The 15,227-nt window shown below is 41.6% G+C and overlaps 1 protein-coding gene across 1 annotated transcript in view; it reads right to left on the bottom strand.

Annotated features, from left to right (window-relative positions):
• LOC126285065 (uncharacterized) overlaps positions 1-15,227 on the bottom strand; it is a 53,416-nt gene that overhangs the window by 18,660 nt on the left and 19,529 nt on the right. The window contains exon 3 of the mRNA XM_049984388.1: positions 9,293-9,426. Coding sequence (XP_049840345.1) covers positions 9,293-9,426 — 134 coding nt within the window. The remainder of the gene's footprint in view (positions 1-9,292; positions 9,427-15,227) is intronic.

Raw genomic sequence — 15,227 nt, forward strand, 5'->3', positions numbered from 1 at the left:
GGTAAAAACCAACTGCGTTCAACAAAAATGTGAACGAATATTCCCTGAATGGGTTTCCAAGTTCTACAATCGATCGAAGGATGACCTATGCCATATCACATCTATAATCTAGGTTTAATTTAAGTTTCACAAAAGAGGAAACTATCAAAATGGTCTACAGTGACCATCAATTATTTTTAATTACTTATCTAACTTGTCGTAAATTACAGCGGCTGATGTGGTTTCTCAATAACTATATAAAAGGAAAATCATCGCGTTTCAGATCTGTTCTTCAAGTGGCAAATGTGAACACCATGAGTTTTAATTAACGATCGACACTAGTATTACGCAAAAAGTGGGTGTAACAGATGAGACTTCTGCAGCTCTGAGTGAAGCTTTATGCGCTCAAAAATGCGGCATCGCGTGCGTTCATTACCTTGTCGATGTATAGGCAGCGTCAGGGCAGCGGCGGGCAGCACAGCTCCGCTCACCTCGCCATCTCGGAAGCAACTCTCCTAACTTCTCCTTACTACAACTTACCGAAGTTGGTTTAAAAAAAAACTATCTGGCTATGTTTTCATCTGACCAATCAGGGTCTCAATGTTAACCTTAAGCTCCGCCTACAAATATTCTGTCTATCCAATGAGAAACGTTATACTTTTCGTGGTGGGGCAATGTTTTTGAAGTTTGCAACGTAACAGAGACGCTGAAACTCTCACGCTAAAACCTGCAGCTGGTGTGGTCCTTTTAGCGTTATCGTAAGATCTATACTGTTCTTCTGGAGGGCTCTATCTTTTAACATGGTCTGGGGAGTGGTCCTAATGTAACAGACACGCGAAAAAGCCTCACGCTAAAACTTGCGGGTGGTAGTGGCCCTTTTTGTGTTATCGTAAGATCTATATTGTTTTCCTGGAGGGCTCTAGCTTTTAACATGGGCTGGGGGGTGGTCCTTGACGTAACAGAGACGCGAAAAAGTCTCACGCTAAAACGTGCGGGTGGTAGTATTAGAGGAAGGCTGGCGACGTGGGTGTCCAGTCCGTCCCTTATCGTAGGGCCTTCTAGCTTAACACGGTTCTGCTCTCGGCTTCTGTCCTCGTTTCTCCCCTCGGAACTGCGTCTGCCTCACGGTGGGAAGGTACGACATGCATTTAGGCATTCTTGTGTTAGTCTGTGGTATTCCATTTGCTCACTCGTTACACGTATTACTTTGGTTAATTTAATGACGCGATTTATTCGGAGCTATGTGACATACTACTGGATTTGCTTATCATGTCAGGGTTTTCATGGAAGGTGTTGGATTTGCCTGACACCTTACAAGCTGCGAGAGTAACTGAGTCCTTAGGGCCACGTGAAATGTCCAAGCGAAGCTTCAAGCAAGGTTTACACCATGGAGGTGTATGTGAATGGACCTCGAGTAGATATGGTAAAGGGAAAGACTCCCGTTCAGACGGAAGCGATCGGACGCAAACCGCAATCGAGAGCCCTGACCTGTGCCGCCGATGAGTGAGATGAACCGCAGTGTTTGGGAAAACTAGACGGTAATTCGGATGCACAGGAGAACTACGAATGTGTGCAACGTAACTGGTGAGGAGTTGTGCACGCCTAACGTTCACTGGAAGAACTCCGGCCTCCACCAGAACGCTGGTCACCAGACTCGTCCTAGAAGCTCCCGTCGCTAGTCGAACGCCTCAGTGGTGCACTGGGTCTAGTAAACGCAATGCTGAGGGCGCCACCGAACCATAAATCACACTCTCATAGTCAACACGGGACAGTACAAGGGCTTGGTACAGCTGCAGCAGCGTATGGTGATGAGCACCTCAGTCGGTGTGGCTCAGTCTTAAGAGTAAGGTGACGCCAGCACTTGTCCTTAAGCTGACTAAGATGGGGAAGCTAACTGAAGAGGGTGTCGAAGACCAATACCAGAAAGCGGTAAGTCTCCACTACAACAAGTAGTTGGTTATCGAGGTAAAGTTCTGGATGGGGGTGAACGGTACGGTTACGACAGAAGTGCATCAAGCAAGTTTTGGCGGCCAAAACTGAAATCCGTGAGTGAGGGCCCACTACTGTGCATTCCGTATAGCTCCCTGCAGCCGGCATCCAGCTGCAACAGGAGAACAAGAGCAGAACGAAATACAAAAATCGTCAGAGTATAGGAAGGGAGAGACTGACGATCCTACTGCTAATGCAATATCATTGACGGCAATTAAAAAGAGTGGGGCACTCAGTACAGAGCCCTGTGGGACCCCATTCTCTCGTATATGTGGTGCACTATGGTAAGCACCGACGCGAACTCTGAAAGTGTGGTGTGACAGAAAAAATCTGTATAAAACTAGGGAGTGCGCCCCGGAGACCCCTCTCCCCCCCCCCCCCCCCCCCCAAGCAGACTACCGAGGATGTGGTGTCGCCAAGTGGTATCGTAGGCTTTCATGAGATCGAAAAAGACGGCAATAGGTTTTGCCGCTGGGAAAAGGCTGATCGAATTGCAGACTCCAGGTACACAAAGTTGTCGATCGTGGAGCGTCCTTTGCGAAAATTGCCCTGGGATGGAGCCAGATGGTCCCGAGACTCAAGGAGCTAACACAATCGCTGGCTGGCACAGAACGTTGGTGGGGTTAATGGGACGATAGCTGTCCACATATAGTGGGTTCTTCCCGGGCTTTAGCAATGGAATGACACTTTCCCGCCACTGCGATGGGAATTCGTCATCACTCCAATGCGGTTGAAGACAGCAAGGAGGCTACGTTGGGAATCCACTGACAGATGTTTCAGTGTTTGCGAATGGATGCGATCTGGACCAGGGGATGTGTCAGGACAGTCGGCAAGGGCAGTGAGAAATTCCCACTCACTGAATGGAGCAGGCTCAGGGTGGTGTCGAACAAAAGAGAGGTGCTGTCACTCCACCCTCCGTTTGAGGAGACGAAAGGTGGGGCGGTAATTCTCCGATGCAGAGATGCAAGCATAATGCTCAGCAAGATGCTCTGCAATTATGTCTGGATCGGCAAGTAAACCACAATTTTTGGAAATCACAGGCACACCTGCAGGATTATGAAAGCTGTAAAGTCGGCAGAGCTTGGTCCAAATCTGTGAGGGGGAGGTTCGTGTTCCACATGTGGAGACATAGCTTTCCCAACACTCCTGCTTCGTTCGTATGATGAGGAGACGAACCTGTGCTCAGAGCCATTTGAAGGCAATAAGGTTCCCCAAGGACAGGTGGCGCTTATGACGTTGGAGGGCCCACCTACGGTCTCTAACGGCTGCAGCGATTTCCGGCGCAGGAAGGGAAGTAATGTCTCTTAATTTTGTATGTGAAAACTCTCATCGCTTTTTAAATAAAACAAACGTTATTAACATACTGCATCTTTATTCTTCATGTCTGTATATTTCTCAACATAGTCACCCTGGTGACCTGTTTGTTGATATTGTCACTGTGGAATGTTTGACTGTTAACAGAACAACAGCATCACCTCTGCTTGCACCGATTCATAACTTCAATGTGAAGTCCTCTAATGTGTTCTTTAAGTTTTGGAAACAGAAAGATATCGGATGGGACCAAGGGACTGTATGCAGGACGATCGAAGACAATGAACTCAAAGTATCCGATTGTTGCAGATGTCATAGTGCTCGTGTGTGATCTGACATGTGTGAACGAACTCTACGAGTTTGAAACTCGTCTACACCACATTGTTTCATATGCGCCGACATAGTTACCTACACACCGCCATGTTACACGTTACAGTTCGGAAGCCTCTAGCGACAGTGGAAAGCAAATATGAAGATATGAAGAATAATTATGTTGAATGTTACTCACGTTTGTTTTATTTAAAACCATCGAACTGATTAGCTCTTTCATTTCCGTCTGTGTTATATTTTTTTCTACCTTGAGATATTAATCATAATTCCGCTGTTATGTCTGTATTTAGTTTTCCATTTTTTTACATAACAAATTCGCAAGCGTTACTTTTCAGCACGTCCTCGTACAAGTAACCTCTACATTTAAGTGCCACACGTAATAATAACGCCGCTGGTTTATAAGTTATTGTGACAGGCTTTAGGATTCAATGCATGGTTTGTAAAAATAAGACTAACGATATATGGTAACATTTTTTTTCACATATCATCGAGATCAGTGTATGTTAATACTACTACCCACTCTCGTCACTGTGAGCTGCCACTAAGGCTTTGATGATATCCGTGTAGATGGTGCGTTAAACACCAGTCATCATTCTTATAAGAAAGCCATGGAAAACATTAAACGGACAGCTGTTCTGAAAACGAGTGCAATGTACTCGTATTGCCACGGCATCACCTCGCCTGGTATCTGTTGCAGTTCTGTTGTTATCTTTCAGGAATCAGGAAGCTGTCTGAAATTTTGTCATATTGTAGAATACACACTGTGGTTTCAGCAGTGCTGGGCGTCTACAAATATCCCCTCACGTATATATTATATGGTATTTGTCTTCGTAAAAGATATATCGTCACGTGGACACATTATGACTTGGGGTCCCCCTACACTATGTGATTAAAAGTATCCGGACGGCCCCAAAAACATGTTTTTCACATTAGGTTCAAATGTTTCAAATGGTTCAAATGGCTCTGAGCACTATGGGACTTAACATCGGAGGTCATCAGGGGTAGAACTTAGAACTACTTAAACGTAACTAACCTAAGGACATCACACACATCCATGCCTGAGGCAGGATTCGAACCTGTGACCGTAGCGGTCGCGCGGTTCCAGACTGAAGCGCCTACAACCGCTCCGCCAACCCGTCCGGCTCATATTAGGTGCAATGTGCTGCCACCTACTGGCAGGTACTCCATATCAGCGACCTCGGTAGGCATTAGACATCGTGAGAGAGCAGAATGGGGCGCATCGCGGAACTCACGGACTTCGAACGTGGTCAGGTGATTCGGTATCACTTGTGTCATACATCTGTACGCAAGATTTTTCACACTCCTAAACATCCCTAGGTCCACTGTTCCAGATGTGATAGTGAAGTGATAGTGAAGGGATACCTACAGCACAAAAGCGTAGAGGCCGACCTCGTCTGTTGACTGACAGAGACCGCCGAAAGTTGAAGAGGGTCGTAATGTGTAATAGGCAGACATCTATCCAGACCATCACAAAGGAATTCCAAACTACTTCAGGATCCACTGCAGGTACTATGACAGTTAGGCGGGAGGTGAGAAAACTTGGATTTCATGGTCGATCGGCTGCTCATAAGCCACACATCACGCCGCTAAATGCCAAACGACGCCTCGCTTGGTGTAAAGAGCGTAAACACTGTACGATTGAGCAACGGGAAAACGTTGTGTGGAGTGACGAATCACGGTACACTATGTGGCGATCCGAAGGCAGGGTGTGGCTATGACGAATGCCCGAATTTTACTGTTGGCACAACACATGATAGCAGATGACGTTTCTATCATGGAGCAGGGTTGCACACCTTGCTGTTTTGCGTGGAACTATCACAGCACAGGTCTACAGTGATGTTTTAAGCACGTCTTGCTTACCACTGTTGGAGCAATTAGGGGATGGCGATTGCATCTTTCAACACGATCGAGCACCTGTTCATAACGCACGCCCTATGGTGGAGTGGGTACATGACAATAAAATCCCTGTAATAGACTGGCCTGTCCTGCACCTGAATCCTATAGAACACCTTTGGGATGTTTTGGAAGGCCGCCTTCGTGCCAGGCCTCACCGACCGACATCGATACCTCACCTCAGTGCAGCACTCCGTGAAGAATGGGTTACCATTCCCCAGAAGGTGATTTAAGTAATGCCTGCGAGAGTGGAAGCTGTCAATAAGGTGGGCCATCACCATATGAATTCCGGAGTTACCGATGGAGGGCGCCACGACGTAAGTCATTTTCAGCCAGGTGTCCGCATATTTTAGATCACTAAGTGTATGTTTATCCGTTCAGCTGGTTTTTATTTGTATAGTATTTTTAGAGATCTGCCACTCAACAACGAATGGATGTGTTCTTTCACTTCCTTCGTGTTGTTCTAGTTTTGCCATTTAGAAGTATTAATCAAAATGCCGCTTTTATTTCCTATTTTGTTTTCCATTTTTAGCGTTCCGAATCTCAGTCGGAAAACCGGAACCCTAATAAGATTACTTTGTTGTCCATCTGTCCGTCTATTTGTCTGTGCGACTATTAAAAATAATGTTGTCACGAACGGGTGGACGTACCAAGTTGACATTTACGTCTCATATTAAGATCCATGTTCCTTGGCGGTGTAAAAAATTTAATCTTCTAAGTCAACGTCATCAAAAGATATGGACACTTAATTCACAAAGTCACTCACAGAAAAGTATAGGATACTACTCGTTGACGTACAGTCATGATATTTGTCAAGAAGCAAGGTTTCATAGTACAAGCAAAAAGAAAAAAATCTGACAATTGTACATTTGTAATTATATCACACGACGTTTTTTTCATTTGTCTCCCGACTGTGTGTCTGTCGTTCTGTTACGAATTCTTTTTCTCAAGATCGGATAGACGTATGTCTTGCCTGTATCGCTATCGATTACAGTCAAATATCGTCGATATTCTCGATTGTCAGGATGCATGAACTGTGTACACACATAGTTAAACCTGGACGGAACCCTAAGTTCGCGAGTCCTATTCGTGCATATCCTGTGTAGTCTCTTTTCCGCTATCTGGATTCTTAGTGTATCCAAGTTTCACTTCCCTACACTAAATCTGAAAGTGACTAGCGTTTCATAAAATTTCAGAAATGTCCCTTTCTTTGCCAACGGTCTTGCCTCTTTGTAAGCACCGGTTCTCGTCAGAGCATCGAAGTTAAGGAATGTTGGGTGTGATCAGTACTTGGATGGGTGACCGCGGGATACGCTATGTCTATTGGTTACTTTCTATTTCCACTTACTGCAAAGGGAGGGGGCACAGCGTTATTGATCACCAGACGTTGCGCTGACTTCCTGGTTTGAATCCCAAGCTTCTCCGAGATGTCACACGAATTGGAGGCATATGACACTGTTGATGATAATCATTCCTTCGGATGGGTACCTTAAGCTTACCTGACCCCTTAGTCCTAATCGAGAGGAGTAGGGTACGGGCTGATAGTAGGTTTCACCCTCTCACTTCTTTCATCCACAACAAAGCAAACCCGTACACGATATTGGAAAAGCACTCGTTACAGTCATCCACACGCCCCTAAGAGACAGATACACTTGACAGTTCATGGCAGGTCACGGGAAGGCAACCGCGAACGATCTCGACTAGGATCTTGCATAGCACAGTAATGAATCCTGCATTTGCTGCCCTACGCTCAATGCTTCAGTATGGGACGACACAGACATTGAATCTTACCTTGCTTCCTTTGTAATGTTCGTCTAATAGTGTCACTCTTTAAGTTAAATTTGTATATCGTGTCTAGAAAATTAATTTCGCCTGACATGTGATATACTTCATCCCAAGGATTTAAAATTTTTACTGGCCCTACTATTAAGACTCTCGTCTTAAACTTAGGTTGATGGTCTCTGAATTTTAGTTATTTTTGTCTGCTATAGATACATGAGACTCTTCATATATACTTTTCATGACTTCTGTTTCATAACACTTATATTTATATATTCGTTATCTACAGGTCATGCTGTAGGTCCAATCGAGTCGTGCGTCTGTACTATATGAGAGAACTATTTGCTAGCAGAAGCTGAAAAGAACGTATTACGTGAGATACGGTGTAAAAACTGTTGGCTGACTCCAAACCAAGACGACAATATAGTTTCATGTTAATAGTCACCAGCATGATCGCTCGTCACAGGAGAGAAGAAAAACAAAGCAAATTACAGGTTTTGAGTTGAGTAGTTGTCAGTTATCGGCTACTGAGCCACCATTCCGTCCCGGTGTCTGCCATATTCACACAAACAACGCAGGTTTACGTAGAGCTTGTGTACCGATTACAACTACGATAAAGACACACTTCACAAAATGTGGAAATATTTCGTAAATATCCAAAATCGTAAAACCACTCTCAATTAAACAAGCTATTCCTATCACTTGTTGCAGGAGGACATCTTGAGCTTAAACATAGGGTGACTGGACCAAATATTAGTCATACTCTCAAAATAGTACACTGGTCTCTTTGGAGCGGTCAGATGGTTATAAGTTCCGCCAAGAGATCATATGGCCCTCCACTGCCTACGTAAATTGTAAGTGTCAATCCACTGTATGGATGATCGCAGTGAGATAGGTCAATGTGGAGACGTGACAAAATAGCAGAAAGGAGGTATTGTGCTTGGACGTGCCCATGAATGATATATTGATGTCGACATATTGAAAACACTCAATATATAGTATTGATGCATTGAAGCGAACCTGCATACATTTGAATCTTCGATATACTCGATGTGCCGATGTTTTTTTTATTCTGTCCATCGAATGGGCAATACCCAATTTCTTACGTATTTGCTGCGTCATCTTAAATCATTTTGGTCACTTGAGGCTGTGACCATCATACATCACTACACATGAATTGGAATTCTAATGATCTTTTAATTAATCTGATATCTCCGTTAGGAAGAACCACCAAAAATCCCTGGAAATTTGCAAAGATCATCAAATAGAGTTTACCAAATTGTATAATACTCCGTTAACATATTGTATAACAGTCGGCATATCTTTCGCATCTGAGGGATTATTTTCACTGGCGGCGAAAGTTTTGGATGAACAATGAAATCACCTGAGGGGCAAAAGACTGGGCTTTTGTAAAGCACAGTAAACAAATATCTGGACTTTTTAAAAACTGTATTTTTATAACAACTTTCTTTGTAATTTATCATAAAAGGTTTCCTACTTTGTGAAAGTACCTTTTTTCAGTTTCACTTCCATGCATTTCTAAACCGTATTCGTATTCAGTTGCAAAAAACAATCGACGTAATAGGCCTGTCGACACAACATTCTATGTATCGTAGTAAGATGGATGCTATCACATGAAACATTGCATCGATTTATTATTATTATTATTATTATTCATATTGAGGTCTACTCAGAAAAACCAGGGGCAACCTGGAACGTGTCACGTACGAATATTGTTGCCAGAGGTAATGATAGAAAAAAATCATTGGAGTAGTTGAGGTTTCCTCCCTACATTTTTTGATCTGTAGCCAATAAGCTGCACCATCGCAATTGGAAAGAAAAATAAGCCAACTAGATTTTAAAAAAGTATAATACTATATTATCAGTAAAACACTATAATCGAAATGAATTTAAATGGTTCTGCGAACAAGAACCTCTTCTTATATTCTGCTTAAATCTTACGAATTAGAGACGCAATTCTAGTACTCACTCAGATTCATTTCAAAACGCCCTTTGCCTTCAATTTTCTCTCCTTCGAATGTGAAATTGATTTTGTATCTTCCTGTCATTGTCACTAATGGACTTTTGCCACCCACGAAGACCGTATAGTCGTCCAATTTGGCGCTGCAAAATGAAAAAAAGATAATTACGCTTTAACATCTGTCGACGACCAGGTCACTGGGGAGCTACACACACAAACACAAATATATGCATTCAAAAATTCTTGTATTATGTAGGAGAAGTGGTCAATAAATATGATTTCTGTTTTCGTTTCTAGTTAATTTTATTTTATACTAAATTCTTTATAACAGTATGTAATAGTCAGCTGAAAGCCTCATTTCTTTCCGTGCCACACTATAGTTGACTGAACGATATTCTGAGTCATTTCTCCTCCTACTATCGCATCTATAAATAAAACTGTTCTTCTCGAACTGTGATTGATTCTTGACAACAAAAAAGTCAATATGCTAGTTGCCTAACGATCCCACAGTGAAATATGCTATGGAAGTGAGGAATTCAACCTTCCAATTCCTGTTTACTAATGTCTTCAAATACCTCACAGACACGAATCTAATAACGTCCAGTGTATGTTGTTAACTAAGCTTCACAAAGAAAGTATTCCATTAAGACCTGTAGTGTCTTCAGTTCACTACCTTGCCATAAATTAGCCAGAGTTATATTCACTAAATAAAACAAAAGCTAAATTTAAACTAAAATTGGGAGTACCTAATTCGCGCACGTAAGTCAAAACACTGAAACATGTACCTGTTCTAACTAATGTTAACCCAATCTCATTTGGTATCAGCAGCTTGGTTTTCAATATTGCTGTTGGAGAGACTATGGAAATTTTAAAAGAATTTTTACATTATATCAGGACAAATCCATTAGATACAGAGGACATAAGATTGGCAACTGAGGCACGCTAAAGTAAAACTAATTTCAGTTTCAACAGACACTGTACAGTCAGTCAGTAGCAATGCAGTCGTCTTTGAACCGCCTATTAGCTGAAATGTTTATGGATAATTCTGTACAAACCTTTTTAGATAAGAGCCCATGAGCTTTAAACTACAATGCTGGATCAGGTATGTCGATGATGTACTGTGCTTGTGGACAGGAACCACCAAGCAGGCAAAAGCATTGGTTTAAGATATACAGGGAAAAAAACATTGGTTTAAGAGGTACAGGAAAGTAAAAAAAAATTTAAAAAATGAATTATTGAGTGTCATGTAATATTTTTTCTAATGGAATATCTTGTATAGACACCTTTTATTTACCTGACACGTTCCACATCATTACGAAGTGTCGTATTCATGATCTATGGAACAAGTATCAATCTAATCTAATCTAATCTACGTCTAGAGACTTAGTAAACCTGTCAATTCTCAGCATTCTATAACATATAAACATCCAACCTTCCGCTCTATGGTACACTGCCTGCTATCTACAATACAAACCAAATCAGAGTTTGAAAACGAATTACAAATAATTGAATAAATTGCATACAGGAATGACTGCAGTCCTATCTCAATTGATAATAAACTCATCAGAAAGGAGAACCAGAGCATAACAGTCACTTAATCACACTGACAACACAGATCCCCATGCCGTATGTTCCTAGACATGACTCGACAAGTACGTCCAGAAAATTAAAATCCAGGAAATGTACACCAAATTTTTATACTAGGAATATTGTTGCTCACACTCTGTTCAAGAGTAAAGACAAGATTCCACCTTTATAACAGAATGGAATCTATAGAATTTCCTGTAATTTCTGTGGCAAATTATTTGTAAGTCAATAATATGAGGCTATAGCTACTAGACTGACTCAACGTGAAAGGAGTTAGAGACTTAAAAAAGAAAAATTCTGTCTTTCCTTAAAATCCTCTGAATGGATATTGTTCTTATGATGTGATATTCTTCATTAGGAACTGTGGGCAGAAATCAGGCATCAACTGATATTCTGGCTATCAATGAACACCACTCACAATGACTTAATCTATAAGTATCAAATGCAGTTCCATTATTCATTCTTATTAAAGTAGCAGCAGCCATTTAAATTTTTTCTCGCCATTACATAATACTCTTGTTGTTATTCCACTGACTCCTTCCTCCCCTCTCCTCTCCCCTCTTTTCACTGTTCTTCTCATTCGCCAGTTTTTTTATTCATATAACATGTAATCCGTGCCAGTATTCGCTCGTGTACGGGTTTTGGCCTGTACATTATTATACTTTTAATCTTCGCTCACAAAGTAATATAATTTTTTTTGTATGGATATTTAGTCGTAAGAACGCATATATTTGTGGGATGAAAATATTTGTAAACATGTTGCCTGTTGACGTCTGTCTCGGGATCTTCGGCCGACGTTTGTTTCACGATTTTTCTGACGTTTTGCCAGCACGAGTAGCTGACAGTCGAAACTGACCGACGGAGATTATATGTACTTCTCACGCCAACGTCTGATGATTTTCACTGGTTAATTTTGCAGTGGTTTCCTACTTCTAGCTGCAACGGTTGTTCTCTGCAGCACGGATATTCAAGATCAGTTAACTTGAGGCTTCCCTCTTTCTTGCTGAAGCTGTTGTCATGTTTGAGGATTTCTATGGCTTTCCCGAACAAGACAGAGCGATAGCTCTTCTCCAAGCAATAAATTCCGAGTAGTGTTCCACCACGGCCGATTCCTTCTCGTGACCCACCCAGCAGTATCGTTTAAGTTCGGTGTTCCTGGTGTTGATGACTAGACTATCATTCCCACATAGACTTTTCTTCCACATGAACGGGGAATGTGTTGTACTGGGGACGTTACAAGTGGGTTCCTATTGTCCTTTTCTGATCTACGACAGTCTCTGATCTTCATAGTTGATCTGTAAAGCTTCCTTAGGCCGAGTTTGTGCACGATGAGGGCGATTCTGTCCGTCAGCCTGGGGTTGTAAGACAGGAAGACTTTACCCGGCATTTCTTTTCTGACGTTTCACATGGCGGGGTGTTATTAGATTTCGTGCCTCTCGTTATGCAACTGGTGGAGTGCCTATGCCCTTCCGAACACTTTCCGGGTGTCTCATAGTGCGTCCGAGATGCTGCAACTCACATACCTCACACGCGTTAAGAACGTACTAATCATTCCCTTTTTGTGACGTGGATGATGACTTGACAGTTTATAAAGGTATCGGTCCGTGTGTGTCGGCTTTCGATATACGCTGCGTGCTGGTTTCTCATCATTCCTCGTAACCAGCACACCTAGAAAGGATAGTTGTTTCTCGTTTTCTGCCTCCATAATAAATATTACATTGGCATGGAGACTGGTCGGTGGTCTTAATAAGTCACGGAGTTGTTACTCACTACGGCTCCACACGACGATGGTATCGCCGACGTATACCTTACCTGTACCAAACATTAGGTCGACATATCCTCCACACAGAGGAGTAGTACAAAATTATTGAGGCTTCAGTGGTCACTTTTTGACAAATTGCCTGTTGGCTTCGGTCTCACCCAACTTTTTTTGCATTCAGCCGTCGTCATGGTTGCCGTGCCGTGGCCATCTGCGTACTCTGTCCTCTTCGACTACAGTACGTCGTGGAAATTATGAGATTCCAACCGTTACCCAACTCGTAGCAGCTATCACAGTTCATTAGATTTTCTGGCAAGATTTATCTACGTATTCTTTAATACTGAGGTACCAAAAACATGCTGTGGGCACTGTTATTGTTGTATCGTACACTACTGAAAGTCCGGTGGACATGCAATGGTAACAGCGCACACACGCATATCTCGACTGCAGTGTAATAGAGGCATAAGTCATTTACAGGTCACTGCATTTAGGTGGTGAACGTTCTGCAAAAATATGTACCAAACATGGTTTGCCGCACACATTTTACTAGTATTTGCATCTGAAATTGCTTAGTACAGCGTAGAAACAGCTGTAAAATACGGAGAATAAAACAAAACAAAATCGACTGTACTGAAAGGATAACATTTGCATGCCGTTTAACCTTTTCTCATCTGCTTTTATTCCTTCGTCTGCTGTAATGATATATTAAACATAAGTAAGCAAATGAGGAAGCATTCAGCTTCTTTCAAGAATTCAACATTAACAAGGAAAAGAAAAGGAAAAAACCAATTTTTTCGAATAATTGTAAGTTACTTACTTGGCGCGTTTTACCCAACTGCAAACAAATAAAAAGCAACGACCCACGAATGTGACCGTAACATTATTATCTCGACTTTGGTCTTACCTCAGGAAATATGTTTCCTAATTTCAGGTTTTCGGGTTTCCTAGTTATGGGTAGTAAACAAATACAAAAATTTAATGATTAGTATCATAGCCTTTGTTCGTATTAATTTTTTTGTTTCAAAAGTAAAGAGTGCTGCATGACTTTTTGATATTCTGCAGAAGTTTCAGTCATAACAAGAAAAATGCTCAGTCCTGTGCTTTTTGATACAGAAGTCACATTTAAAAACTGTATAAGTATCACCGTCGACACCTGCACATAGCTCTAACACAAGCTAAAGCAACCGCTGAACTTAATCCAGGTATCATTGGACGTGTCAGGTGACCACAGTTCGTCACAGCATGCTCATATGTGCTCCTTGTTCTCTTCATATTCATTGTTTAATGAAGGCTTGAAATGAGTCTTTCTCGCCATGATCCTGCCGTTTCATGGCTTACTTGTTCTTTCTTACGAACAGCTTCCTTTTGGTAGCCTCAGACATTGAAGGTCTGTCACATGTTAACTCATGGAGTAGGTTTTGTTGAGTGTGATGTCTTCTCTGTTGTCTTTGCATTGCCAAGTGTTTGCTATAATAATACTTTCACAAATTGTTCTGCAGAATGAAACAATTTTATGATTGTTATATGTCTATCAGGTCCACAATGTAAGTTAGTAATAAATGATATCTGAGGCAACGCTCTATATATTTACGTCGTTACAATCTTTGATTTATGTTATTGGTTCGTGTTCTGTGAGACAAACTAAGTTATAAATGTATATTTAAGACAAATTTAAGGGTTCTGCGCACAGGAACATATTGTAAATAATTCAATCGCCGTTTTAAATTTATAATCTTAGTGCCATATTACGCTAACAAGTGCATCTTATGCATTTTTGTAGCAAAATGAAACCAAAACGAACAATTGTCTGCATCCAGTTAGCAAAAATGTAACATAATATCATTGGTCCGACCGAAGATGAGAGTGTAAGCTCTCGAAACGCGTGGTGGGATGAAATAAAGAGTGACTGACACAAATAATTGTTTTATTTGAAATTTTATTTTCGTAAACAGTCGCAGTTCCTTACAATAGTCCAACATGGACGACATAAGATTATGGCTTTCTTTTCCCCTTTATCTAGGTACTGGTCCAAAGCCTTTTTAAGAGGAGATAAAGTCAATACTACTACTTTTCCCGCACTTGGTATTGGGTTTGATGGCGGAAGTACAGGAAGTGGACTGATTTCAAAAGCAGAAACCGTTGTTTCTTGCCTTGCATTGATTGCAATCAACAATGGCTCTACTGTGGCTTCTGAGGCCTCATCCGCATTTGCTGCTGATTACTGAAGAGGAAAATTCATAGATGAAGAAACCAAGGGGGTTACCCGGACATATACCACATTTTCTGAAACGATTTACATCTCACCAGTATGTCCAATCCATCAATGAGCCAACGTCTTTGTCTCTCAAACATCGGATCTGGAACAAAATTCAGAACATCGTTTTGTATAGACTGACGCCAAATTTCGGATACCCGAAATAGTGCAACATATTACTACCCACTATTAGGAACACTTGCTTCTATTTAGGCACTACCTAACCCTTAAGTGAACTGTGGGTGACATGATTTATCACACAGATAAAAAGTCTCATATGAAATGCTTTGAAAGAACATCTTCCCTGGCTCTAGGATAGATTTCCAACTGAATTTTGGAAAATG

The sequence above is a fragment of the Schistocerca gregaria genome, chromosome 8 (genome assembly GCF_023897955.1).
Source record: "Schistocerca gregaria isolate iqSchGreg1 chromosome 8, iqSchGreg1.2, whole genome shotgun sequence".
In the NCBI taxonomy this organism is placed as follows: Eukaryota; Metazoa; Arthropoda; class Insecta; order Orthoptera; family Acrididae; genus Schistocerca; species Schistocerca gregaria.